Source organism: Nymphaea colorata, chromosome 2 (genome assembly GCF_008831285.2).
Source record: "Nymphaea colorata isolate Beijing-Zhang1983 chromosome 2, ASM883128v2, whole genome shotgun sequence".
NCBI lineage: Eukaryota > Viridiplantae > Streptophyta > Magnoliopsida > Nymphaeales > Nymphaeaceae > Nymphaea > Nymphaea colorata.
In genome coordinates this window covers 29,937,428-29,963,495 of record NC_045139.1, presented here as the reverse complement: position 1 = coordinate 29,963,495, position 26,068 = coordinate 29,937,428, and the positions used below count along the sequence as shown (strand labels likewise).

General features: G+C 40.7%; 3 protein-coding genes, 1 long non-coding RNA gene and 1 pseudogene across 6 annotated transcripts; 3 read left to right on the top strand and 2 right to left on the bottom strand.

The window, feature by feature from the left end:
• The first annotated feature begins 690 nt into the window (after nt 1–690).
• Nucleotides 691–2,211, top strand: LOC116247542 (cytochrome P450 86B1-like). The gene has a single exon (XM_031619716.1). It carries the CDS (start codon nt 691–693, stop codon nt 2,209–2,211), a length of 1,521 nt encoding a protein of 506 aa, XP_031475576.1.
• Nucleotides 2,212–10,536: 8,325 nt separating this feature from the next.
• On the bottom strand, nt 10,537–12,069 carry LOC116247541 (cytochrome P450 86B1-like). The gene has a single exon (XM_031619715.1). The coding sequence runs from the start codon at nt 12,067–12,069 to the stop codon at nt 10,537–10,539; it is 1,533 nt and encodes a 510-aa protein (XP_031475575.1).
• A 1,516-nt stretch (nt 12,070–13,585) lies between these two features.
• On the top strand, nt 13,586–18,058 carry LOC116248522 (uncharacterized). 3 transcript variants are annotated; one of them, XR_004171030.2, is made up of 3 exons: nt 13,586–15,201; nt 15,297–16,821; nt 17,697–18,058. It is a non-coding gene; the product is annotated as an uncharacterized LOC116248522 (long non-coding RNA). The 3 variants fall into 3 exon arrangements; XR_004171031.2 differs by lacking the exon at nt 17,697–18,058 and having other exon boundaries at nt 13,586–13,879; nt 14,796–15,201; nt 15,297–17,680; XR_004171029.2 differs by lacking the exon at nt 17,697–18,058 and having other exon boundaries at nt 15,297–15,441; nt 16,621–17,680.
• A 2,652-nt stretch (nt 18,059–20,710) lies between these two features.
• Nucleotides 20,711–22,475, top strand: LOC116247043 (cytochrome P450 86B1-like). The gene has a single exon (XM_031618990.2). It carries the CDS (start codon nt 20,798–20,800, stop codon nt 22,337–22,339), a length of 1,542 nt encoding a protein of 513 aa, XP_031474850.1. The 5' UTR covers nt 20,711–20,797; the 3' UTR covers nt 22,340–22,475.
• Nucleotides 22,476–24,324: 1,849 nt separating this feature from the next.
• LOC116247540 (cytochrome P450 86B1-like) lies at nt 24,325–26,067 on the bottom strand (annotated as a pseudogene).
• Nucleotide 26,068: the final 1 nt, after the last annotated feature.

Genomic DNA, 26,068 nt, shown 5'->3' with positions numbered 1-26,068 from the left:
GCCACTTAAGTTCACATGGTGTGCGCGTGTACGTGATAGATGACTTCTCTGCAGGCGCTCATCTAATGCAGTGGTTCTCACACAAAAAAATCAATGTGAGGGCGTGCTCTATGATCTGGGCAGTTTTCTCTCTCAAGTATGCTACATGTGATGAAGAATACTACATGTGATGAATTGAGTTATGTGCACTGAGAGGCATCATGCATCGGAATGAACATGTGATGAACTGAGAGGTGGTTATGTGCACTAAGATGCATCGTGCATGGGAATGACATGGGTTCTCTTAAGGCCTACTCCCAAGAATATACGTCATGCATACACATACAAGCCTGTGCATATAACCAACTTTACTGGATGGCGTATAAACATTTGAATTAATTCACAATACAATAGCTACAAAACTTTTTTTGTAGAATCTAGCCCTTCAATCATTTGGTTACTCCCCAAATGAGGAGAGGCCATTTCCAAAACCCAATTACTTTTAAATGCTCACCACAGGAGGAAACTTAAACTTGTCTAAGTTAGGCAAGAATTAGGGCTATAAAGAGAGGGCTAGAGAGTGATGATGTTCACCATGGTTGTAGGCTTCATAATTAGCCAAACCAGGCAGTATCTTGTGCACCACCTTTTTGTGTGATCGTCTTCTTCCCTCTGATCCTTGGGATCACCTCTCCTGAGTTCTTCCACACAATGGAGTTGCAGTCGTCGATATTGTCAAAGTTGGTGGGAGTCGTAGAGAAGGTCCCATGGCCGGAAGCATGCGTCTCTTTGCTTCTGTTCTTCCTGCTACATTGGTACCACAAACAGAGAAAGAATCCTGTAATGTCTTGGCCTCTCTTGAGAACATTTCCTCCCTTTGTAGCCAACTTGCACAGACTCCATGAATGGCTGACGGAGGTGTTAGCCGCCGCCGGCGGCACCATCAATGTATCTGGGCCTGTCATGACGAACAGAAACTTCCTTATGACATGCGACCCGAGAAACTTAGAGTACATACTCAAGACCAACTTCAACAATTTCCCCAAAGGAGCTGAAATAAATTCCGCCTTCTCCGAGCTCCTGGGCTCCGGTATCTTCAATTTGGACGGGAAGCCATGGATGACGCAGAGGAAGATCGCGAACGCTCATTTTCACTCCAAGCTTTTCCGGCAGTTTGTAGTCAAAACCACCGGAGACATAATCAACGAACAGCTCATTCCGATCCTGGCGAGCTCGGCGAGGTCCGGTTGTGCCATCGATCTCCACGATGTGCTCCTGAGGTTCACCTTCGACAGCACATGCACTGCAGTCCTCGGAGAGAACCTCCACTCTCTCTCTAGTGGGTTTCCGACAGTGCCATTCTCGAAAGCCGTGGACGACGTGCTGGAAGCCATAGCTTACCGTTACCTGTTGCCGCGGAGCTGGCAGCACGTTTTGCGGCGGCTGAACCTCTGGAAGGAGAAGCAACTCGCGGACGCCATGGTCGTCATCGAAGAATTCATTGCCTGCCAGGTCAACCTCAGGAAGCTGCGCCGCCTGCAAACCAACGATCTCCTGTCAATATACGCAGGGACATCCGAAGACAAGACATTTCTAAGAGATGCTGCCATCAACTTCCTGCTCGCCGGCCGGGACACATCGGGAAATGCTATGGGCTGGTTCTTCTGGCTCCTTTCAAAGTACCCACGTGTGGAGAAGAGGATCTTGGAGGAGGTAAGGGAGATTCTGATGAGCAACCATAGGGAGAATCTGGTGCTTGACGATTTGGATAAGTTGGTGTATCTTCATGCAGCACTGTGTGAAGCCCTAAGGCTGCATCCGATCGTTCCTTTTGGCTTGAAGGGGGTTGTGAAAGAAGCAACTCTGCCTAGTGGCCACATAGTGAAGCCAGGGACAATCATCATGTATCATGCCTACTCAGTGGGAAGGATGAGGTGGATATGGGGGGAAGACTGCATGGAGTTCAAACCAGAGAGGTGGATAGATGATGAAGGAAGACTGAGGCATGAGAACAACAGCTTTCGGTTTATTGCCTTTAACGCCGGGCCGAGGACATGTGTAGGCAGGGAGGTAGCCTTTGTGCAAATGAAGCTTGCGGCTGCTGCCATTCTGCTGAACTTTGAGCTAAGTGTTGAAAAAGACCATCCAGTTTTGCCTAGGACCTCAGTCATACTGACCATGAAAAACGGGTTGAAGGTCCGGGTGAAAGAAAGGCCTCAAACCTTACTGTAAGATGGCTAAGTTCTTATGCTTTCTTTTGGTTAACGTGTTTTTTCCTTCTGTCTTTCTTCCTAGTTCTTGATCTATGACTCTAAAGCTTATGTTATGTTGGTTCTTAGAAAGAAAGCCATGTTTTGGTTTGGCTGGAGTTGGTAGTTAGTCATGTACTGGTGAGCAGGTTTGGTACATATGAAATGTTAAAAAATTTTGAAGGTGGGTTTTGCATTAACACATGAAAGCAGATTATGGATGCCCACCTTGTTCCTTCACTGTACTGGTATGCCTGATTAAGAAAGAAAGAGTCTGATATGGATTGCAATGGACGTTCAGCAAGAGTGTGGACCTTTAAGACCTGTTTATGAGCTGCTTAGCATCGTGTTCTTGTAGCTACATTGAGTGAACTGTTTTATATATAATATATATATTTGTATTCTTTGTCTCTTGTTCTCTCTCTCTCTCTGATCTTCCTGGTAACATTTTGCACCAAGAGAAACAACAATAATTTGGCATCGAACTACGTTGAGTAGGGATATAAGATGCAGCTGGGAGATCATAAATTATATGTTGAATTCACTAAAGTGGGAACTCCGCCAATGGGGACAGGTGCGACTGAGCACTACAGCGTTTACAGGTCAAATGACCATTAAATTTACCCATTATATAAGAAAGTTGGATGCATGTGGGACCTGTAAGAGAAGTTACAGGAAACAATGTTCTCTAAGGCACCATGAAAAGATGAGTTGGGAGTCCCCATGTAGTTAATGTATGGGAACTTCTCATTAATATCGATCACCAGTCACTAATGCTAAATCATTCAAGGTCATGTGATTCTATTGCAACATCGACACGAATCAAAGGTAAAATTAAAATCCAAATCCAAATCGAAACTTATGTCTCTTTGTGAAAGTACTCATACTTGGATCTGGATAACAAGTCTTGCTTGAGCACATGTCAGCCGCAGGAGTTAGAGAGTTCAGAACGGTTTACTGGTGAGCCTCGATTCTGCAGTATTTGGTGCATTAGCCTCCACCATTAAACTAAGCTTGTTAACTTCAACGCATACTTATAATCTAAGGAAAAAGAAGATATAGAAACAGAAAACTCAAAAGTGCTGTCTCTGCCACTCGCTCTCTCTCTCTCTCTTAACAAATTAATAAGAGCGAATCAGATCTACGATGAGCGTTCTGCAACTTTGCCTTTCTATCCCATAATTCTCCATGTATACTATTATATAAGGCCATTTAGTTTGGTCAAAATATTTGTATTCCAATATTTCCTTAATTTTCTGTTTGAATGACCAAATTTTGCTCATAATCTTTGAAGTAGGAAGACTGGTGTCGTCCATTTTCTGCAGATGGACCGCACTTTTGTGACAACTACTGCATCAAACAAGCTCTCCTTTGGCCATTTTCCTCATTACTCTCATCAAAATATCAGTTAATTAAGATGAAAGAATTTGACAGCAATGACCCCTTTTTTTGCGTAAACCTAAAGCAAACTCTGGATAGGTTAAAAGAATAAACGTTGAAAAGAATACTTTTCGCCAGCTCCAATGATTTTGCTTGAAGCTCCTTCAGTGATTGTAAGCAAAAGTCTTGAGGCACCTTTTGTTGGGCTTTAGCTACGGATGCAAGCTTTTGTGAACTTTTAGCATTTTGAATCTGCTCACAATCCAATTTTTCTGTACTAGATCTGATCATTTTTAATGATTTTTTTTATTAAGTGAAAATATTAAGTGAATTAGAAATGGGACTTCTTGTGGTAATTATATCCAAAAGGTGGGCGTCAAAATGAAAATGGCCCTCAAAATTAATGCATGACTTAGCGAAACACACACACAATATATATGTCTATATGGCATGAAGCAGAACAAAAACAATATTTTCATGCATGTTCCACTACGCGGCTCCCACACCGCCCCCTCAACCCTCACTCTCCCAACGCAAAACAACCTCATTTAATGAAGATGCCGAGAACATTAACACATTTTAATATATATATATATATATATGACAAATGAGAAAAGAAACATGTAGATTATATCAAAGCAAAAAAAATGATAGTTCATCATGGGTAGAGAGATTATTGTCTATATAATAACTTATATAAGAAATGGTGACATGGAAAAAAAAGGAACAGTTTGATATATATATATATATATATATATGACAAATGAATAAAGCCAATCTCAGTAGAAGGAAGGATGGTTGAGTAGCGAAGAAAGTAACCGATAAGGAAATAAAAAAGAAGGCGCATGTGAGAGAGAAACAATATGAAGAAGTACCAGTGTCAAGATGAACTTGTTGAATTCATTTCTTAAGGCTTGTTAAACTTATTCATTTGTTATATATTAAAAAGAGACAGACCCTATTAGGTTAATACAATTTGGAAGAACCTTAAGAAATTAAGTGGCTTGCCATAGTTTCGAGCTCTCCTTCTTGCTGCTTTAAGTTTTGTATTACTTGGCACTTGACAGTGAATTAATTTTCTTAACACAAAAATTACTTTTTAAAGATTTGTTAAGAAACTTAGTTCTCCCGAAACCAGGATTTCCAAAACTGGGTAGCATGCAATCCAAACACTCCTTTACAGTTAAAAAGGCATTTTGCCTACAGTCTTATAATATTCAAAAATTGAAAGTCCTGCGACCATATAAGTTTGATATGTAAATTAATTCAGTATGTCAAGGTCTTTCATCTACCAAGTGGTGAGCATGAAGTTTGCTGCCATCTGCAATCAACAGCACGGCAGGCAATTTAACTAATAATAGTATTAATCTTTTACAAAGTCTTAATCAGTAAGAGCACTGAAATCTCGTTTGATTGGATAGAACATGCATCCAGGCTTTCTTGCTGCTGACTTAACCATTTTTAGCAGCAGCAGGAAGGAAAGAATTTGTATTGTTCAAAACAGATTCTCTGAACCATTCCAATTGAGTACACGTTCTGTTTTCCTTTTGGTTCAGACTTTTGTTGGTGGTAATAATATATCTTGGGAAAAAGAAAAGAAAGGTTCTTCTAAGCGAGAGTCGATTCTCTGTAACAATGCTGATTTGAGATTTTACTTAATGAGCCATGTGGTTGACGCTTACAGCAAAACAATTAAGTGATTGGAGGGGAAAAAAAGTTATTCGAAGTTCTTACTTAAAAATAGGGTGACTTTTTAGTAAGCCACCCATCAAGGGCGAATTAATTGAAAGTGGATATCAAGAATCAAATAGGTATCAAGATATAATGGAATATTTTCTACCTTTATGATGGGTAGATGCAATATCATATAAAGTGACGTACAGGAGTTTACTACCGTTTCAAGTATTCGCGCCTGCTTTTGATATTCCATACCGAGAAAACATCTTTCTGGGATGATATTCAATATATTATGTAGAACTCATTTATAGGTTAAATTTGAAATGCACAATAGTTGAAATACACGGGTTTATTGAACTATGGATTTTAGCATGAGCATGAGATCCATGATGTAATGTAACAATCATGAATCCGAAATTCGATTTGAAGGGGGAGGGGTTCCAGAATTCGAAACCATCCGCAATAATCAAACACGACCTAAAAGTCTCTCGGCGTGAGTGAGTATGGTTTCCTCTGTATCATGAGGTCTTAAATTTGGGATAACTTATCCTTTATCCTCTTCCTAGCTCTAGACCAAGCTATCAGCTACCATCAAGGCGTCTATAATTTCGAAGACCAGCCATTGTACGTGTTCAACTTCTAGGCGAGGCAACATCAAGACAAGCGACTCCTTCCCAGGTGACAGCATCATCGCTGCATCTTGTAGCCGAAAGCATCAGCCTGCTCCGGAGACGATCTAGGCAACCTCAACCAGGCGGGCCGGGCGACCTTGGATGGCAATACGTAACCAAGTCTTAGCAGTAAAACGACTATTGGAAGACTGCATATTTCCTCATGACAGGGGGTGGAAGGACTTGTATATGGTCAATTGCCCACACTAATTCACATAATTTGTTTCATTTACATATTGAATCCTCTTCAAAATCTTTATTACGTATTGGTGTGCCCCAAATGTAAGATTTCTCGTATTAAATGTATGGCCATACATGTCGGACACACGTTGCTTCCGTCACGAAATGAAACGAGAAAATATCGAGTTGTTAAGCAAATGACTCGGCTCAAACTCGTTCACGAGCCGGGCTTTAACGAGTCAACTCATTGTTCATCTCTAATTATGATTGTTTCGATTGTCAAACGACCCTTAATGGTTAAATCGTTACGCTGAGAGTGAAAGATGCATGCCCTCATGGCCCACCAAAATTAAAACTAACCCTTCATTTCTTGTATAGGGTTCCCCTACGCCTTAAAAAACAAGATCGAGATATTTATTTTTCTCCTACTTTTTCCCCCTGTTTTAACTTTCGCACTGCCAATCACATCATGGCCATCAATTTTGCATAACATCCCACATGTTATGCTTTGTACACTATTGTTGTACATGAATTACGACTTGGAAGCGTGTATGGAGGTTACATATTTGTGGCGCTAAAATTGCGTTGGTGCTGTAGTTAACTGGCGCTTTTTATGGGTCAGAGCTGAACCTAGTTGTAGTCATCAGATCGATTTAGATGCGTTGCCATATCCAAGACCCAAAAAGTGTTCTGCCAATAAATTCGGATGTAAATGATTCAAACACGGATGGGAACCACTTTTTTCCCGATTTGACTTGTTTGATCTTTTTTTAACTGAAGCACTCGAACTTGAATTTCTGATCGATTGAAGTCTGATCCAACAGGGGTCTGATCATTGTCAGCTTATCTTGGATTCTAGTTTGGACTTGATCACTTTGTCCATAAAAATTCAATATTTACACTACATTTGATGAGGCCAATTTTAATTTGGAATCAAATTCAATATTTACACTACATTTGATGAGGCCAGAAATGTAGAATTCTAGAATTAAAATTCTCAATTTGGATGAAGTAGGAATTGTGTTATAAAAAAAAATTGATTATGGAATTACACATTTGTCCTTGAATCAAAATTTTGGAATTGTGATTCTACCCTAAGGCTGAATAGAAATTTTTCATTTCTCTTTAAGACACATGTCATGATTGTTTTATTTCATCAATTCTATAATTTTAATTCATGTTTTATTAAACATGTCAGTTTCAATTTTGGAATCAAAATTCTAACTATTAAAGACAACATAAAACTATAACTGGATTTTTCATTTCAATTTCAGTTTGCGGTGAAATTTGTATAGTTTTCATTGTAGAATCAAAAGGTTCAAGACCATCAAATACCCCTAATAAGATCCAGCTTCAATTCCGCAGTGGATGTTCAGTTTAAGAAAATTTCCATCAACAGATAGACACATGGTGTTGAACAAGGTGGATGATTTTGCACTTACATTTGTACTCAACCCGCCGGTACAACTGTATATTAATGCAAAATCTAGCGACACATAGGATTTAAAATGAGCAAGTTAAAACGTGATAGAAGCAGCATTCCGAGGCACTGCATGTAGACTTATATATATATATATACTTTGTATGCAAGATGGGTGACAGTTGGGTAGCAGTGACAAACACATGCATCGATATCCTGAAAAGGGTACAATCGAGTGAGTATGAGAAAACCCTACTGCCATCATGTATGATGTTAGGCCGGCCGAGGTCGGGTAGAGCCACCGACGGGGATAGTGGCCGGAAAAAAATGATAATAAAGACAGGCCGGTGAAAGGTTTAAATAATTGTGAAAAACACTTTGATTAAAAGATAAACTTTTAAAGAGTTAAATACTCTTTTTAAGTGCATTTTAACGTTCGCAATTTATCAAGTCTGTGTTTTTGAATTGTTTTATCTTATAAACATAAGCAAATATATTTTTGTACTTTTCAATCTACCTAAGCAGTTAGTCATAAGTACACGAAAGGTTAACCAGTTTGAGAATTCGAGGGAGAGGAAGCCGCTTTCTTTTCTATAGTGTTGCATTGAGATGTGAGTGGAAAGTGGTACACCCATCAACTGTATAGTTAATAATTTCAATTTTATGTGACATGTCGAAAGGGACAACAATCATAAGTGCATGAAATATCAAGTAGCTACATAGAGAGTGACTGCCCTCAAAATCCGCCAAAATTGAAGTACGCCTTATTGGCTGGGGACCTATATGTATATCTCTACCCAAGAAATTCTTTGAGGAATTTATTTTTCTTGTATTCTTTTTTCCACTGTCACTCATATTATTGTCATCAAAGTCATGCAACCACACAACAATTAACAATGTTTTGTACGTAAGAGATGAAGTTATGGCGATGCCAATGCAAATGGTTTGGCTTCAGGCAAGTTCCCCTGTTTAGTGTTTACCATGTCTGACTTATTGGATCTTCAGGCGGATTTGGACTTATACTCAAACCGGAATTTTCGGAAGTGAATCTGGAGTACCCGACCAGGGTAAGATCCGATTTATAATATATTTGGGTCCGATCATTTTGATCAGGTATCTGATTCGGGTTTGAATTTGGTAACTTAAGCCTGTTTCAAATCTGAGCCCGGTTAGGATTTGAATCGACTGTCCTGTATCAGATCTGACGAAATGCATCCAGTTTCTAATCGATTAATCAATCAGATCTTAGCAACCCATTAACAGGACTGGTGAACCTAGACTCTTCGAAGGTGTTTGGTTTTGTGGAACGCAGTGTTCATGGCACAGTGTCAAACAAAACAAAACAAAACAAAAAGAAAAAGAAACAGCATTTTTTATCGAACACCTTCTTGTATATAGGATACATGGAGTTCAACAACCAAGGGGTACTTGTACTGCTCAACGCGCTGCCATGGATGCATTCTTGCAAAATAGAGCAGCGACGAAACTAGAAATTTCTGGTTAAGGGGCACAATTACTTTAAATTTCAAACTTTAAGGAGCAAAAGAAAAATGAAGACTAATAATTAGTGCTGTGCAACAAGTCGAGCTAACTCGAGTTCGACTTAAACTCGCTCAATAAACTTGACTCAAAATCGACACCCCCAAAAGTTTAGTTTTATATTGAAGATTGTGAGAGATCTTCAATGACTCACAAGTGAGGTTAAAGTAGTTTGTTGTCTTAGTTCATAGTATTTTTCAAGTTAAAACTTAAACTATTAAGAGGCAAGTTGGGATTCGCCAGACTAGGGGCCCAAACCCATGAGTGTGTCAGGTCGTTATAATTTGAGTTAACAAATCAACTCGATGACATAAATGAATCGACTTTGAGTTAAGCTCGATTAAGTTCAAAAAAGAAAACATATAAAATGAATTTCATAAAGTTATCATAAAAGCAATGTAGCTAGTCGAGTTTGAGCTAATGAAGTTGAACTCGGGCCGAGCTGTGTTTGTGTTTTACTCAAGATAGTCTAGACAAGTTTGAGCTGGCTGAGCTCGGCTCGTGAACAACCCTACTAATAAAGTATGTATGTGTGAATATAGCAATTCCTGTGAGTTGGTGCAGGCAATTGGCTACAGCAGCCACAAAGTTTATAATTATTGGATTAGAGATATAAAATATTCTTTAGTTCTTTTCAATAATAAGCGAGGTAACCTACCTCCTAGCAGGGTTGCATCCAGAAACTTTTTAGGAATTCTCGTTTATAAATATATTTCTTTATGTTTTTTTTGGGCTTAATACATGGACAAGGTTGCCCTAACCTCAGGTAATTAATTTCTAGAGAAAAAGAAAAATTTATAACCCTTACGGATGACGCATGCACTATGTTCAAAGACTTGGTCTTGTAGCATCAGGACAATTTTTTTTTGTCATACTAGACCACGTGAGGATAAAACTAAATTACCTCTCATGGTTTTAAGGACTTCCTTATTAAATTATCAGTGAATATCTCTTGCAATAAGTGCTATAGAATATGGGAAAATGATACGAATTTAATCTTAACAATGTTCTGACAAGGAACACACACATATATATTATGAAGTTATATATCGAATGGCTAGAAAAAACAAGATTTTGAATGGAAGCGACAAACATTTGGGTTGTCTGGGCAAGAGTATGCAATCATACTTTTAACATTGCATGGTGCTTCAAAAGCTTATACCATGTTTGTATTTTCATTTTATCTAACACAGAAAAGATGGAAAGTTTAGGTTTTGAAACAGTTGCTGTCATATTTAGTGACCACAGTTACTGCCTGACAGTCATTGTTGACTTGAAATGGCAATAAGAGAAAGGCTAATTACATGGTACAGAGCAATACACGGCATAGATTTATCGCTTTCATAACATGCAATTTCAATTATCTCTTTCATGTTGTCTGCTTCGAAGCCCCTACCATGCACTGCATGAGGTGAATATATACTGTGATTTGCATTAATCTTCAAACCAGGCATCTATTGGGCTTCGCCTTTGCCTTCACCATCAATCCATTCTTCATGGTCATAATGACCGAGGGCTTGGGGGAAACCTGGTGACCTTCTACCACATCAATCTCAAAGTTCAACATAATCTCAGCCGCGGCGTACTTCATCTGGACAAAGGCCATGTCCTTGCCAAGGCAAGTCCTTGGTCCGCCATTAAAGGCCAGAAACCTCCACCCGTTAGTTTCATGCCTCAACCCAGCTTGGTCATCCAACCACCTCTCCGGCTTGAATTCAAGGCAGTCTTTTCCCCACACCCAATCCATCATCCCCACTGCAAAAATGGCGTACAAGATCACTGTTCCTGGTTTCACCACAGTTCCACTAGGAAGCACATCTTCTTTCACCACACCCTTCTGGCCTATAGGCACTGTTGGATACAGCCTTAGTGTTTCACAAATCGAAGCATGCAAGTACACCATCTTGCTCAAGTCCTCTATTTCGAAGCAATCTCTCTGAGTTTCTGCAAGTATCATCCTTTGCTCCTCCAAGATCTTCTTCTTCACGTATGGGTTCTTGGACAGAAGCCAGAAGAACCAGACAAGCGTGGCGGCCGACGCATCCCGGCCGGCAACCAGGAAGTTAATAGCAGCGTCCCTGAGGAAAACCTCATCGCTTGACACGGAGGCATAAGTCGATAGCAGGTCGACGCCAGCCGAGGAACCCTTCGCCTTCTTCCTCTTCTCCAGTTGTCGAGCGACAAAGTCATTGACTGCAGTCAATCCCTCGGCCATCTGCCGTTCCTTGCCGAGTTTCAGCAAACGCAGGACCTTCCACCATCTTCTTGGCAGCACATAGCGGTATGCTATCGCCTCCATGATATCATCCATTGCTTTGGTGAAGGGCACCGAGTCGAGCTCTATGGAGAGCGCATTCATGCACTCCCCGAAGATGGCGGTGCATGTGTTATCGAAGGTGTATCTAAGCAGCACGTCCTGGATGTCGAAGGCCGAGCCGGCGCGAGTCAAGCGGTGGAGCACGGGCAGGAGCTTGTGCCTGACCATGTGCTGGGTGTTGCTGGCCACGAACCCCCGGAAGGCCTTGGAGTGCACCAGCGAGTTGGCCATCTTCCTCTGCTGCTTCCACGGCTCGAGGTCGGCGTTCAAGATGCCGTCGCCCATGAGGTCGAAGAAGATGTCCCGGAACTCGTCGCCCTTGGGGAAGTTGTGGAAGCTGGACTTGAGCATGTGCTCTATGTTCCTGGGGTCGCAGGTGGCCACGACGTGCATGTTGCTGAGGATGGGGCCGTGGAATTCTATGGTGCCACCGTGCTTGGAGAACAATTCTATGCCCCAATCAAAGAGTCTGTGGATGTTGGCAAGTGCAGAGGGGAGCTCGCCGAGAAGTGGCCAGCTCCTCAGTGGCTGGTTTCTGTGCGTGACGAAGTGGTGAATGAGGTAGAAGGTGAGGAGGGAGAGACATAACTCCGGCCATCTTAAGCTGCCAATTATCCCTCCAAAGCACCAAGACGATGGGAACATTATCGACTCCATTTGCGAATGAAGAGTTCTACATGGAAGAAAGCTGTGGCTTATGCCTTTATTTAAGAGGCAGTTTTGCGTCATGGAAGGAGTAAAAATGCTGAAAGCGCTTGCTTCTCTGCTCATACAAGTGGAGGGTTGCTTGGACAAGGACTGGCCGCCCACCAACTTGTGTACCAAGCCTTTCAGTTGAGTTTACATACATTGACAATTGTTTAGTCTTTTCAAAAGGGCTGTGTGGTGGTTAGGGGTTGTAGTCTTCTCAAGCAATTAAGGAGGTAATAAGTGTTGATGATGCATCCTAAACATTTATGATCTTTCTACTTGAGAACGCAAAGGCCACAAGTTCAGCCATGAGTCCCAAGTTGTGGTGTGGACTTAAGAAGCACTGCCATGTGATGGCGGAACTCATTAAAAGTTGGTGCCGACGCATTCTGTGTTGTTTTTGGACTTAATTAGTAGTCTAAGTTCAAAGACATCCAAAATTGCTTCACAAAATTTTCACTTCTTCGAGATTGTAAGAGTTTGTGCCATGAAAATTGAAAAGGGTGTTGTTCAACAAAGATTGGAGGCTTGAATAGAATTTTTGTAGTGTTCGATAGATGGTCGTTGTAACCAAAGCAAGTGACGGCAATCCGATTAGGAGTATTTTGGTCAGTGGAGAACAAACTTAACAGGTTTGAGTGGAAAAAAACAAGCAATTGCTTTACACGTTAAGGCCCAAGCGTATGACTAAAAGTCCCTTCGTATAGAAAGGCGAAAGTAAATGAAATCACTCGGTCAAGAAGGAAAACTACCATGGGAAGGAAAAAGTGCGTCTTTTCTTTTTTGAGTTGCCCAGAGAAAAAGACCTTTACTTTGTAAAGCACTCTCTCCTTTTCTGTTCTCTTTCACGAGAGTACTCCTTTCTTGGGGATGTGTTTCACGTGGTAAACTTGTTCGGGCCACGATCCGCACGGCATAACCACAAGATTTATTGCTCTGTCAAATTAAAATCGATCTTAGATCCGACTATGATTTTGAATCCACGTTAAGATAAATCCATAGCTTAAACAAACAATAGATTTTTCAACTGAGGCTCCCAAACTTGCATTGCCTTGTAAAAACCACTGATTTGTAGGCAAGGGGGGAAGAGTACTCTGATTACAGACCCATGGTTTTAAAGTTCGTGGTAGCATCAGATCCGACAAAGGAGGAGTTGGTTTCACCGGACAAAGGGGGAGTTGGAATCATTCAAGTTGATGATGACAAAATTTAAGACGTTCTATTGGAATGGTTGGCAATCACGTTCAGTTGAGAGGAATAGAAGCAGATACAGCTTACGCTATTGTTTCTGTTTGACAAAATATACGAAAAGGCAAGGCACCAGTCATGAGCCTATAACAAACAGTTCAGATAGCACAGCAAATGCAATAATTGCAGTGAATAACCACGGGAAGGTGATCATCATCAATTTTTATAAATTCAAAGGATTTAGTCACTTGAGAATTTGATATTTCCAAGCAGACCAGCTGTCGATGATCAATGCTAAATCTCTAGTCTCTCACTTTCGTGTCTTGTCAATCCCTGCGTAGCATAGCTGGTTAGATAGACCTGCAGCACGTGAACGACATCCGCCTGTGAACATGGTGCTTTAGGCTCAATTCTGTACGTGTTGCCCTTCTATGGTATTGGAGGTTAAGGGCGGCAAAGGGTTAAGTCTTGCATACTTTCAGGACAAACATTTGTGGTTTGATTCTCTTCGGTGTTATCCTCTGGTCTGCGTTGTGGTTCGATTTCCTTGGGTTGCATCGTGGCGAAACCATTGACCCTTCTTGAGCACGTAGGTCTTTAACCCAAACCCCTCCTAACCATCAAATGCTTTCTTAAGGCTTTCTACAGACTGATGTGTATCCTCTGTTGGTGAAAGGAGTGATACTTTGCTATCTTCTCTTCTCTCCCTTTATGGTTTATTTCATTTTATTCCTCTGAGTTGTATCTTTATACTGTCGATGTATCTCTAATCTCTCTTTCTTCTTTCTGTTTTCGATAGCAGCGAAACGTTTCTTTCGGTAGGTCCGTAGGATTTTGTTTCTAGAGTTATTGTTTATTGTTTTATTTAAAATCAGTTGTTTATTTTGATTTTTCTGTGTTATTTTGCGGGTTATATATATATATACATATATATGTGTGTGTGCGCCCTGTTGTACTCTGATGCCCATATTTTCTAAAGTTACTATAGCGGTGCTTGTATCTCTGTACCTGTACCTCAAACATACTCATGACTTAGTTAGATTTGGTTTCAGCCTAATTTGTCGACATCATGCAACCCTTGTCCTTGCATCTCCTCTGCTAGAGGTGCCACTACAGCCACTGTCGCTCATGAGGGTCCATTCCTCAAAGTGCTCCCATAAAAAGCTTGAAACATACCAATACACATATATCTGGTCATTGGTCAATTCTTGCTAATATATACACACAGTCTACCAAGATTTCTGATAAGCCTGTTTGGTTTGCATAAACAAAACGAGCAGAAAGATTGATACCTAAAGCAACTTGTTTTTATGTACTTGTATGTATGCATTGTGAGGATATATATTTTTGTTAGACAGTACATCGGAGATTCAAAATGGAAATAAGAGAAAGATTATGTCACCTAAATAAGTTATGACCCAATGTAAAGGAACAGGAGGATATATCTACTGCAATTTTGTGTTTTATTGTACAGTAGTCTTTAACTTGAGTATATGTTTCCACAGAAAAAATAACACAGAAACATAAATTTGGACAAGGACAACAGTAGACCTAGAAGAAGATGATTGTGTGTAAGGAGATCAATGTATTGGGCTAAGACCAAATGTATCCTCTAGCAAATCTGGTTAATTGGACACTCACATATTCATAGTCAATTTGGAATTCAAATTCAAATGAAAAAAAAATTATGCCATAGCTGAACCCCAGTATTAACCTCGTGATGCGGACCCTTTTGATGGGAAGCTTGACGTTGCTTATCTAGCGATGAAGAGATCACCGGTCTATCAATCTACAACGATGAAATTTTCCACCACTAGAGGTCGGTGGTCACTCTGCTCCCTCAGTTTCACGGATGCCAACAATGTCCACCGCCGGAGAAGTCGCCGTCGGGCCATCGCCCTCTCCGTGAAGGTATTCCTTGATTTAACAAGGTTCATCCTCGTTTTCTTTTGATTTTGTGATTTTTGTCGATTAATTACTAATGGTAGAATTTTTTTCTCCTCAAGTTAGTGTTACTCTTTGAAGGAAATTTCTCCAGAGGGATCTCTGTGGATGTTGTTGAAGAACCAGCAGAATTCGTATTTTGAACCCTTCTCCTCATCCACTCCATATTCATGCATCTCCTTCCATGATTCGATTGAAGGGATCCCCGTAAGGCCATCTAACTCTGAGAGCCTCTGTTTCTTCCTTTAGTTCCCTGTTCTACTGCACTATTGAGGCGAAGTTGGAAATTAGGAGCTTTGTCTTTGCTATTCCTGGACTCTGAAATGTGCTTTTTGACCTTTTGTTGTCCCTTCCCCGCATGTGAGTTTTTCGTTTCGGATTTTTTATTTTTGATGAACCATTAAAGTTATGTCTTTTTTTTTTTTTTTTACTTGTTTGCAGCTTTTTTTAGTTGGACTTCCGCTTCTTTTGTTAAGTTTTTATCCATGGTAGTATGTTCATATGCATCGATTTCATTTTAGAACTGTCTATTTGATGCTCTTTTCTTAGTCATTTGTCATCCACAAAGTTCTACTGCAGTTTGCTAGTTGAAATTCTTTTGTATCTAACGGTTTCATGCATTATCTAAGTATTTACTTATTTCAGCTTTTTCTTTTTTTCTTTTTTTTGGGGCTGTTCATCCTTGAGTCCCAGTCAGAGTTTCGTACGCGAACGATGGCGTTAAGACGAGTGCATCTCGATCTAAGCCCATTTTCATTTAGATTCACATCAATTGTTCGTTAAGCTCATAACTTTGGTACCTGTCCAAGTTTGAGAGAGAATCATTCTAAGAAAGATGGAGCGTACACAACTGATATTGCTATCTTCTGTTGCAATTAAAGTCTGTAATTGTCTTCACGTGGCAGGAAGAAATGGAGAACAAGTTTAGGACCATAAATTTTATTACTCAGCATAGGCACTGCCGCCTGCCTGGCCTGGAAAGTTTGTCGTTGAGCAGTGCCATCATGTTCACTTTCTTTATTGCTTTTACACAGGATGGATTTGCTGCTCTGATGCTTGACTATCATAGAAGATAACAATCTCTATTTTTCAGGAACTTTATTTGGTTTGGTAGCATTCACCCATCCATGAATCACTTAACCAGCACATTGTTCTTCATTTTAGTTCTCAATTCACTCTCTGCTCTTCAGTTTTAATATTGAATGATTGAACACATTCTCCTTTACACCTTAAGTTGGAATTGCATATGCTCTCCATTGTATTGTAGCAAACCGTTTTTGTGGTTCTAATTATGCTTTCATAGTGACCAATATTATTGCAAGTGATTTTCATCCTTATTGTTTTCTCTACAATACCTTAGGGCATAACTTTTTCATGTACTTCTAGATTATCTTACAGATAACTGCCAAAAATAAGTAGCCAGCAATGGTAGCTACATAGGAAGTTCAGTCCATTCTACCTGGTTCAACAATCCTTTCAGTTGCTCTATCAACGACGAAGATCAGGAAGCAGAAAAGGCCTTGCTTCGGTTCAGAGAATTTCATAAAATGGCAAAGGTTATTGGCGTTTGAAAAGTGCTTTTAACATGTAAGAAGATTCGAAAAACGATGAAATAATCTATCCCTCTATCTATAAGTGAAATTGGAAAATATCTGTTTCTGCAACAAATTTGTCTGCTTAGCTGATTCGTGTCAAATATATGTTTTGGTGTTTAATTTATAGATCATATGTCAAACTGCATGTGCAGTTCATAAAATGTCACACACTGTTATGGTAAATTTCCTTTTTTGCATTTTTCCTATTTGTAAAATAGCAGTGGAAATGAAATAGGGTCCTTGAGCCAGTAAAGCAAATACTATTTTCAGTGTTCAAGGAAAAAAGTTTTAGGTGATGAGCATCTGCAGCAATTCAGCACACATGAGAAACCGAAATATTATTTTCAAAATATTCGCGACAAAAAAGGTTGTTTATTCATGATAGTCTTTTCATCATCTATGTTGTTGGGCGAGGTAGCATTTCTTTCTGGATTTGCTTCATATGCAGTTCAGTAAAATCTTCAGATTGCTGCTGTGGCACTGACTAACTTTTGACAGCCATCAGAGTTGTTTTCCTCATTCTAGCTAGGTGTGATCCCACCTAACATGGCTACGTCTGTCATGAACAGCATGAAACACGTTTATGGAAAAATTATCCTGCTCCTGGAGTATGTTTATAAAAAGGAGCTATCCTATTTCTTCCTGATACGCAAGAGGGAGGGAACACCGAACGAATCTCACTTCACTTGCACATGTTGTAGATAACAGTAACACCTGTCCTTATCTTTAAGAGTATAAGAGTAGAACCATCCTGAAAGCAGGCCAAGTACCCACATGTCATGCTCTGCACCCGTGGACGTAAGCCTATCTCGTGCACGTAAACCTATCTCATCTCATGCCTGACAGCGGAAGTTTTCTTTTGGTCAGGCGTGGAGAAGGAGGTTGCCATGGCAGCCCTTCTTTTTATCTTTTTCCGGCAGTTCCTTCTTCCATCGGGTATTCTCCAGATGAAGCGGAAAAAGGCTGCCGTTACGGCCCCATTTTATCGCAGCCCATCTTCCTGTCGACCGGAGATGCTGGTGAGGAAAATGAAGATGCAACATGGCAGCCCCTTGTTCATCAGCCGCAAGGAAAGGGGCCAGCCCGACGAAACCAGGTCTAGTCTGTCAGACATCTTATACTGCAAAACAAAAGAAAGAGTGGGATATATATATACATATGAGAGAGTGGTAACTACCAAATTATTGTATTATTTGAAGCCGAATGAGAATGGTTTTGGTTGTCGATTGTAAAAGATGAGACGGTAGAAGTCAAGTTAAAAATTTATAAATCAAATTGCATTTTCAAGAAACCTAAATACCCCTGAAAGGAGGCAAGCAGTCTTGATTAAAGAAAGTTAGTGGTTTCCTCCTGTTAAGGGCTCGATATTTAGCTTTCTTCCCCATACAATCCTCCTTATACAATCCTCCTTAAAGTCGATGGCTCAAACCATCCACGTTCAGCTTGGTACATGAGCGTTCAGGGCGGTGCGAGGATTTTCTTTAAGGGTGGACCGACAGTCTAACATTTAGATTCAGGTAGGACCAAATTGAATTCAAATATAAAAAATACATGACGCAATTAAAAAATTTTACTTTTTTCAATGTAATTTTTTTTATTTTCATTGACCAGGGTGGGGCCATGGCCTAAGCGGGTCCCCTCCTCCCTCCGCCCCTTGTCCAGTAGTTACATAATGACAATTTTCAACTTTAAAGTTATATATTGGTGCTCCTCACCGAAAGTTTTTGCCCCAGAGGTTCCACTTAGAACATGAAAGAAAAATTTTGTGTTGTCGCTCAATTTAATTAACATGAAAAGAAGATGGCTGGTTTTTGGCGTCAAATGTTCTTGTCATTTTGCTTGAAAGATAAGAGAGATATAAGTTAAGATAAGGGAGACTCAATGCAGACAGCGACTGGTACATGACGCATCTAACCATGAATGTGGTATTATTACGTTCGACACCGCACACCCACATCGCTGTAGGACTATAAAAATGCAAGCAGATACAGACAGGAGCTTATTTAAAATCCCGCGATTCCATGCATCTCTTCAAGAAAGAAGGTAGTGATGCAATTGACTTCATAATTTCCCATATAAAACTCATATTACTGTTAATGAACACCGTAAGTAATGGAGGATACTTTTTTATCCAGAAATCCTTCTGCTCTTGCACTTGCTTACATTTTATGTGTGCCATCTCTATTGATGTTCACATATATATTTGGTTTCACCATGTCTGATGGAGCTACTTTTTTCTTGAGAAAATGACAAGCCTTCATCGACTGTGAAATACTCGGTAATAGTGTCTGGCATACACTTTGAATTTCAAACTTTGAATTTATAGAAAATAGACCCCTGAGTCTTGTTATATGGCAGCCCCACAAGACTAGGTCATTACCTCAATGCTAAATGAAAATTTGTTAACTATATATTTAGTCTCCCATAAAAAAAAAAAAATTAGCTTCGCCGTAACAATAAACCAAATAAACTTAGCTGCAATAGTCTTTCTATGGTGCTATTAGCACGCTTGGGAGGTTTCAACTATGGTATTAATTGCTTAACGTGATCGTGCTCACATTTGAAAAGCATTCAGTAGAAGTTTGGCAATAGTAACAAATTGTTATTGATTTTATTAATTTATTGAGCTTATTCATGAAATACTATTGATTTTATTAATTTATTGAGCTTGATTCATGAAAGATGTAGTATTTTATAAATCCAATCCAAATTGTAAAACTATGATTAACCTGTTGTCAAAACGACACTCAAAAGAGTATTGTATACAAAAGAATTAAGCACATGAGAATGACATGTAACGTGCATACTTCAATGAACCCGATATTTTCTATTGGAAGAGGGAAAAGAAGGACAAGGATGACTTCATTTAATAAATGTACGATATTTGAACAAATTGTCTTCTATCTTTTAAATTGACAGGTGGCTTGCAAGGCATGATAAACCATTATTAAATTGGACTACGACTTCTCACTCCCTCTCCCTCACAAGAAAGAGACAGAATGTACTTTAGGTGTTCTAATTAAAACCCATGACAAATTGTACCTTGTTCCTATACAACCCTGTAGAGGGAAGATTCCCCCCAAAGTTTCTATGGAGCAAGAAAAGAAAGTACGTAGAAAATGATGATTGTGTAGAAAAAGAAAACCTGAAAAACAGAAAGCTCGCGAGCGTTTGGTGGACAATGTCTCCTAGGGATTGGTTGTTTGTGTGAAAGAGAGTTGTTAACACCATCAAACACTGCCAAGATTGTCGGCACATAAGTACAAAAGACTCGTAAAAAGTAAATAAACTATGTGATATTTTGAAACAGTCGCCCTTGTAGTTGTCATATTTTCTAAATCTTTTAAAAACTGGAAAACAAATATTTATGAACGCACTTTCCATGGATGCTAGGAAAGATCTCGTCACTCTCCACACAATTAATGTTGAAGGGAAGTATTGATTTTTTCTGAAACTACTTCTTATAGTTTCCCAAAGAGACCATTTTCAATTTTTTTTTTTTTTTTTTGAAATAAGAGTTACATTTCACCTTCTAATGGAAACTCTTGCCACAGTTTGAAATAAACTTTTGTTAACTTATAGGAGTGAAAAATGTTTGGATATGGTTTTTCTAAAAGAATTCTCTCTGTTACCAAATTTTATGATCTCACGGTTTTAGATAACACGCACATGCCCGTTCATGTATCAGCAGAAGTGTGTATTATTTAAATCACGGACAGTTTTTACGAGAAGTGTGGCACCTGCTGGAGGAGCTTGTAAAAGATAGTCAGTCTTTTAAATTATGGGCAAAAGAAAGCCCATCAAGAGAAATTTCCCAGTGCTCTCATCTTGGAAAATAATAACAAATCATCACGACTCCAATGCCAGTCAACAGCTTCCCCCAATATGACAAAATCTCTTGTTAAATACGGTCGCACACATGGCCTTTCTTCCACACTTGCGTCCTTGCATAGCACGGTCCGCCATTAATGGACTCCCTGCTATCACCTTGGTGCTCTGCAGGAACTCTCGGCAGCCTGAGATGGCCGGAGATATGTCTCTCCTTCCTCACCTTCTTCTTCCTTCATCACCTCATCACACAGAGAAAGCAACCCATAAGGAGCTGGCCCTTTCTGGGCATGCTCCCCTCTGCACTTCTCAATATCCACAGACTCTACGACTGGGCCGTAGATTTGTTCACCAGCCATGGAAGCACCATAGCCTTCCGGGGACCAATCCTCAGTAACATGAACATCGTGGCGACCTGCGACCCCAGAAACATAGAGCACATGCTCAAGTCCAGCTTCGACAACTTCCCCAAAGGCGGCGAATTCCGCGACGTCTTCTCCGATCTCATGGGCGACGGCATCTTCAACTCCGACTCGGAGTCATGGAAGAGGCAGAGGAAGATGGCGAATGCTCTGGTGCACTCCAAGTCCTTCCGTGGCTTCGCGGCCACAACGACGCAGCACCTGGTAAGGCGCCACCTCCTGCCGGTGCTCGGCAGCTTTGCTCGCTCCGGCTCGGCCTTCGACCTGCAGGACGTGCTGCTCAGATTCACCTTCGACAGCACATGCACGGCGGTCTTCGGCGAGAGCATGAAGTCTCTCTCCGAGGAGCTCCCCTCGGTGCCATTCGCTAAAGCAATGGACGACGTGATGGAGGCGATAATGTACCGCTACGTGTTGCCTAAGAGCTGGTGGCAACTTCTTCGCCGACTCAACGTCGGCAAGGAAAGGCAGCTCGCCGACGGGTTGATCGTGATCAACGACTTTGTTTCTCTACAACTGGAGACGAGGAAGAAGACGAAGGCGTGTTCCCCTGAAAGCATGGACCTCCTATCGGCTTACGCCTCGGTGTCAAATGATGAGGTCTTTCTTCGGGACACCGCCGTTAACTTTCTGGTCGCCGGTCGCGACACCTCCGGCACCGCGCTGAGTTGGTTCTTCTGGCTACTGTCCAGAAACCCATCTGTGGAGAAGAAGATCATGGAAGAGCAGAGGATGGTACTTGCAGAAACGTCTGATCACAGGGACTGGTTCGAAATAGAGGACTTGAACAAGATGGTGTACTTGCATGCCTCGCTTTGTGAGACACTGAGGTTGTATCCTTCGGTGCCCATAGGGCAGAAGGGCGTAGTGAAAGAAGATGTGCTTCCTTGTGGAACTGTGGTGAAACCAGGAACAGTGATCTTGTACGCCATATTTGCAGTGGGGAAGATGGAGTGGGTGTGGGGAAAGGATTGCCTTGAGTTCAAACCAGAGAGGTGGTTGGACGACCAAGGTAGGCTCAGGCATGAAACTAACGGGTTTAGGTTTCTGGCCTTTAATGGCGGACCAAGGACTTGTGTTGGTAAGGATATGGCCTTCGTCCAGATGAAGTACGCTGCTGCTGAGATTCTGTTGAACTTCGAGATTCATGTGGTAGAATGTCACCGGGTTTCCGCCAAGCCTTCGGTCATTATGACCATGAAGAATGGATTGATGGTGAAGGCAAAAGTGAAGCCTAAAGACAGCCGGCTTGAAAATTAATGTAAATCGCAATATTATATATATATATATATATATCTTCACCTTATATACTGTAAGGTAGGGAACTTGATATGTACGTATTAATGCTTATTACCGTCACATATATATTCTTAATGCAATTACCCTTTCTCCTGTACTTCATGACCTAACGTGGAGTCATAGATCGATTGCGCTTTAGCAAATATATAACTGTGGTGTCCACTTATGCCTGCAGTACATATTCAGAAAGGAGCTATGCAAAGTTTAATTTATAGCTTTATATTCGCTTTACTAAAAAAAATCAAATAAAATATAATACTTGGTTTATGGAGAAAAGAAACTAAGGAGAGCTAGCTTAAGTTGCTATCAATCAAACACATCATCTTTTATATTAGAATCAAAATTCTAGGTCATCAAACATAAATTTTCACCCAATCACTAAGTCTAGAAATATGATTCTAGAATTTTGACATCGTGATCAATATATGAGGCTAACATGGGGTCTCGTACAAGTGCATGCCTGGCCAACATGGGGTCCCGCACCGGCTGACATAGACCTCATACCTTGCCCATATTTTAAACTAAAGTATACCACGCAACCTAACAAATGACACATGGTTATGTGCCATATTGGCAAAAGTAACTCTTGCTCACATAGAAGAAGACAATTTTTTTGGGAAGAACAAATAAAAATTAAAAAATGAAATGACTATAAAGGACGTGATTTTTAAAAAATTACTAAAATATTCCCTACTTTTACTTGCACCAAAGAAGTTTCGTGAGTATTTAGTCATTTTTGAAAAAAAGTGAATATTTTTGTTACTTCTTATTTTTACTTTTCTATCCCTTTGTCCTTGTGAAGGTGGTTTTACCTGTGTATAGTAGGTGGTGCATACCTGTTGCCGGCTTTTAATTTAATGGGTTGTTTGGTAATACATTATTATTTCATGATTATACCTTAAAGATTGAGTAGATTCACAAAAATTATGTTTGTTATGTTAAATGAATCTATTTTAATTTTTGAGGTAAATATATAAAAAAAAAGTATACTATTTCTCTTGGCATGTCCTTGAAGAGAAGCTTGTCATTTCTTTTTACAACCCATGTGGCTGCTTCAATCCCCTAAGCTAGTTAACAAACTGCCTACTGTTGTTAGTAACATGTGGGTCTTTTTTTCTTTTAATTCATTTTTGACTACTGCTATACAAAACCGAAGCTGGTTATATGTATCTGGTGCACAAAAATTTGTCTACTATACTGTTCTATGTAATGACCAAAATATCTTTGATCATAAAAAGTATTTTTTAAAGAATAAAACAGGTAGTAAAAAAGTTAAAAGTCAAAAATAGTTTTTTTTTTCTTTTTAATTCCTAAAATATCTCAACTCCCAGCATCTTATTAAGACAAGGAAAAAAAAATTGCAAATGCAAACTGAAACCAGAATTAACTAAAAGCATTCAAGAATGCATGACTGTGAGATAACAACGCAAAATTGTGAATCCTTCAACAGCAGAATTCCTTCAGCTGGATGGACGTTGTTCCGTAATAATATTTCATCTGTTTGTTGCGGGTGATGGGTTTGAGAAGATTGCGATGATCAGGTTATTGGAGATATTTTCTTTCCATTCACCTCTTCCTGTTCCAAGATGCAACCTGATGAGCAACTTGATCTTCGTCTCCGACAATAAGCAAAAAGGAAGCCAAAAACTTACAACGCCCGAAAGAGGAGCCATTGAACTTGGCAAAAAGAACAGTCAAAGAAAAGCCACAACAAATAAAAGAACCAGGAAACCTGAACACGACGCGTCAGGAGACATAAACTCATTCCAAGACAAAGTCAAAAACCCAATAAAGTATCACCGCAGCACCACAGCGGCGGTAAGGAAACAAACCCAAGCAGCGTGCAGTATCACATTTATCAAAAGATAAAAGCCAAAATAACAATGAATGGATATAAAAAATATTGTCGTTTTATATATGGTCAATTTGGTTGCTCGGTAGGAAAGATGTTTCCAGATATATTGAGGGCAACAATACATGTATTTTTAAGTTCTTTCTTGTATATTAATAAATCCATTAATACATATCTACATGCAGTACTTATTACCATGCAGTCCATTAGCAGTTCCTAACTGAGCGGGAGAATGGTTTACATAAAAAAGTGTGTGGGAGTATGGAGATAAAATATCTTAACTAGGCTATAGATGGGACAGAGATCACCAGTCATTGTCCCACCATGCATCGCTTAGGCTTCTCCTTTGCCTTAACTATCAATCCATTATTTATGGTCATAATAATGGAAGGCTTAGGACAAACACGGTGGCCTCCTACCACTTCAATTTCAAAGTTTGACAGAATTTGAGCAGCAGCATACTTCATCTGAACCAGAGCCACGTCCTTGCCAACACAAGTTCTTGGCCCTCCATTGAAGGCCAGAAACCTAAACCCACTGTTCTCATGCCTTAGCTTACCTTGGTCATCTAACCATCTCTCTGGCGTGAATTCATGGCAGTCTTTGCCCCATATCCATTCCATCCTCCCCATTGCATATACGTTATACAAGATTATCGTCCCTGGTTTAACCACAGTTCCACTGGGCAGCACGTCCTCTTTCACTACACCCTTTTGGCCTATAGGCACAACCGGGTACAGCCTTAGTGTTTCAAAAATTGAAGCATGCAAGTCGACCATCTTGTTCAAGTCCTCTATTTCGAAACAATCTCTCTGAGTTTCTGCAAGTATCACCCTCTGCTCCTCCAATATCTTCTTCTTCACATCTGGGTTTCTGGAGAGAAGCCAGAAGAACCAACTTAGTGCGGCACCCGAAGAGTCACGGCCAGCGGCCAGAAAACTTATGGCAGTGTCTCTCAGAAAGCCCTCGTCATCTGAAACCGAAGCATATGCTGCTAGCAGGTCCATGCTTTTAGAACAAGCCTTCATCATCTTCTTCTTCCTGAGTTGTTGAGAAACAAATTCATTGATTACTGCCATGGCGTTGGCCAGCTGCCTCTCTTTGCCGAGGTTGAGCCGCCGGAGGAGATGCCACCAGCCCTTCGGCAACGCGTAGCGGTACATTATGGACTCCATGACGTCGTCCATTGCTTTAGTGAATGGCACCGTGGGAAGGCCTTCAGAGAGAGCGTTCATGCTCTCTCCAAAGACTGCGGTGCAAGTGCTATCAGAGGTGAACCGAACCAGCACGTCTTGCAGGTCGAAGGACGAGCCGGACCGAGCGAGGCTAGCGAGCAGCGTTAGGAGCCGGCGCCTCACTACCTCCTCCGTCGTTCTGGCGGCGAACCCGCGGAAGCACTTGTAGTGCACCAGGGCGTTCGCCATCTTCCGCTGCTTCTTCCACGACTCCGAATCGGAATTGAAGATGCCGTCGCCCATGAGGTCGGAGAAGACGCCGCGGAACTCGCCACCCTTGGGGAAGTTGTCGAAGTTGGACTTGAGGATGTGCTCCTGGGGTCGCAGGTCGATACGATCTTCATGTTACTGAAGAGTGGTCCGCGGAAGGTGATGGTTCCTCCAAGGGCGGTGAACATGTCTGTGGCCCAGTCGTAGAGTCTGTGGATGTTGGCGAGTGCAGAGGGGAGCATCCCTAGAAATGGCCATCTCTTTGTGGGCCGGTTTCTCTGTTTGATGAAGTGACCAAGGAGGTAGAAGATAAGGAGGGAGAGGCAAAGCTCGGGCCATCTCAGGCTGCCAAGAATCCCCACAAAGCACGAAGGTGATTGCAGCGACTCCATT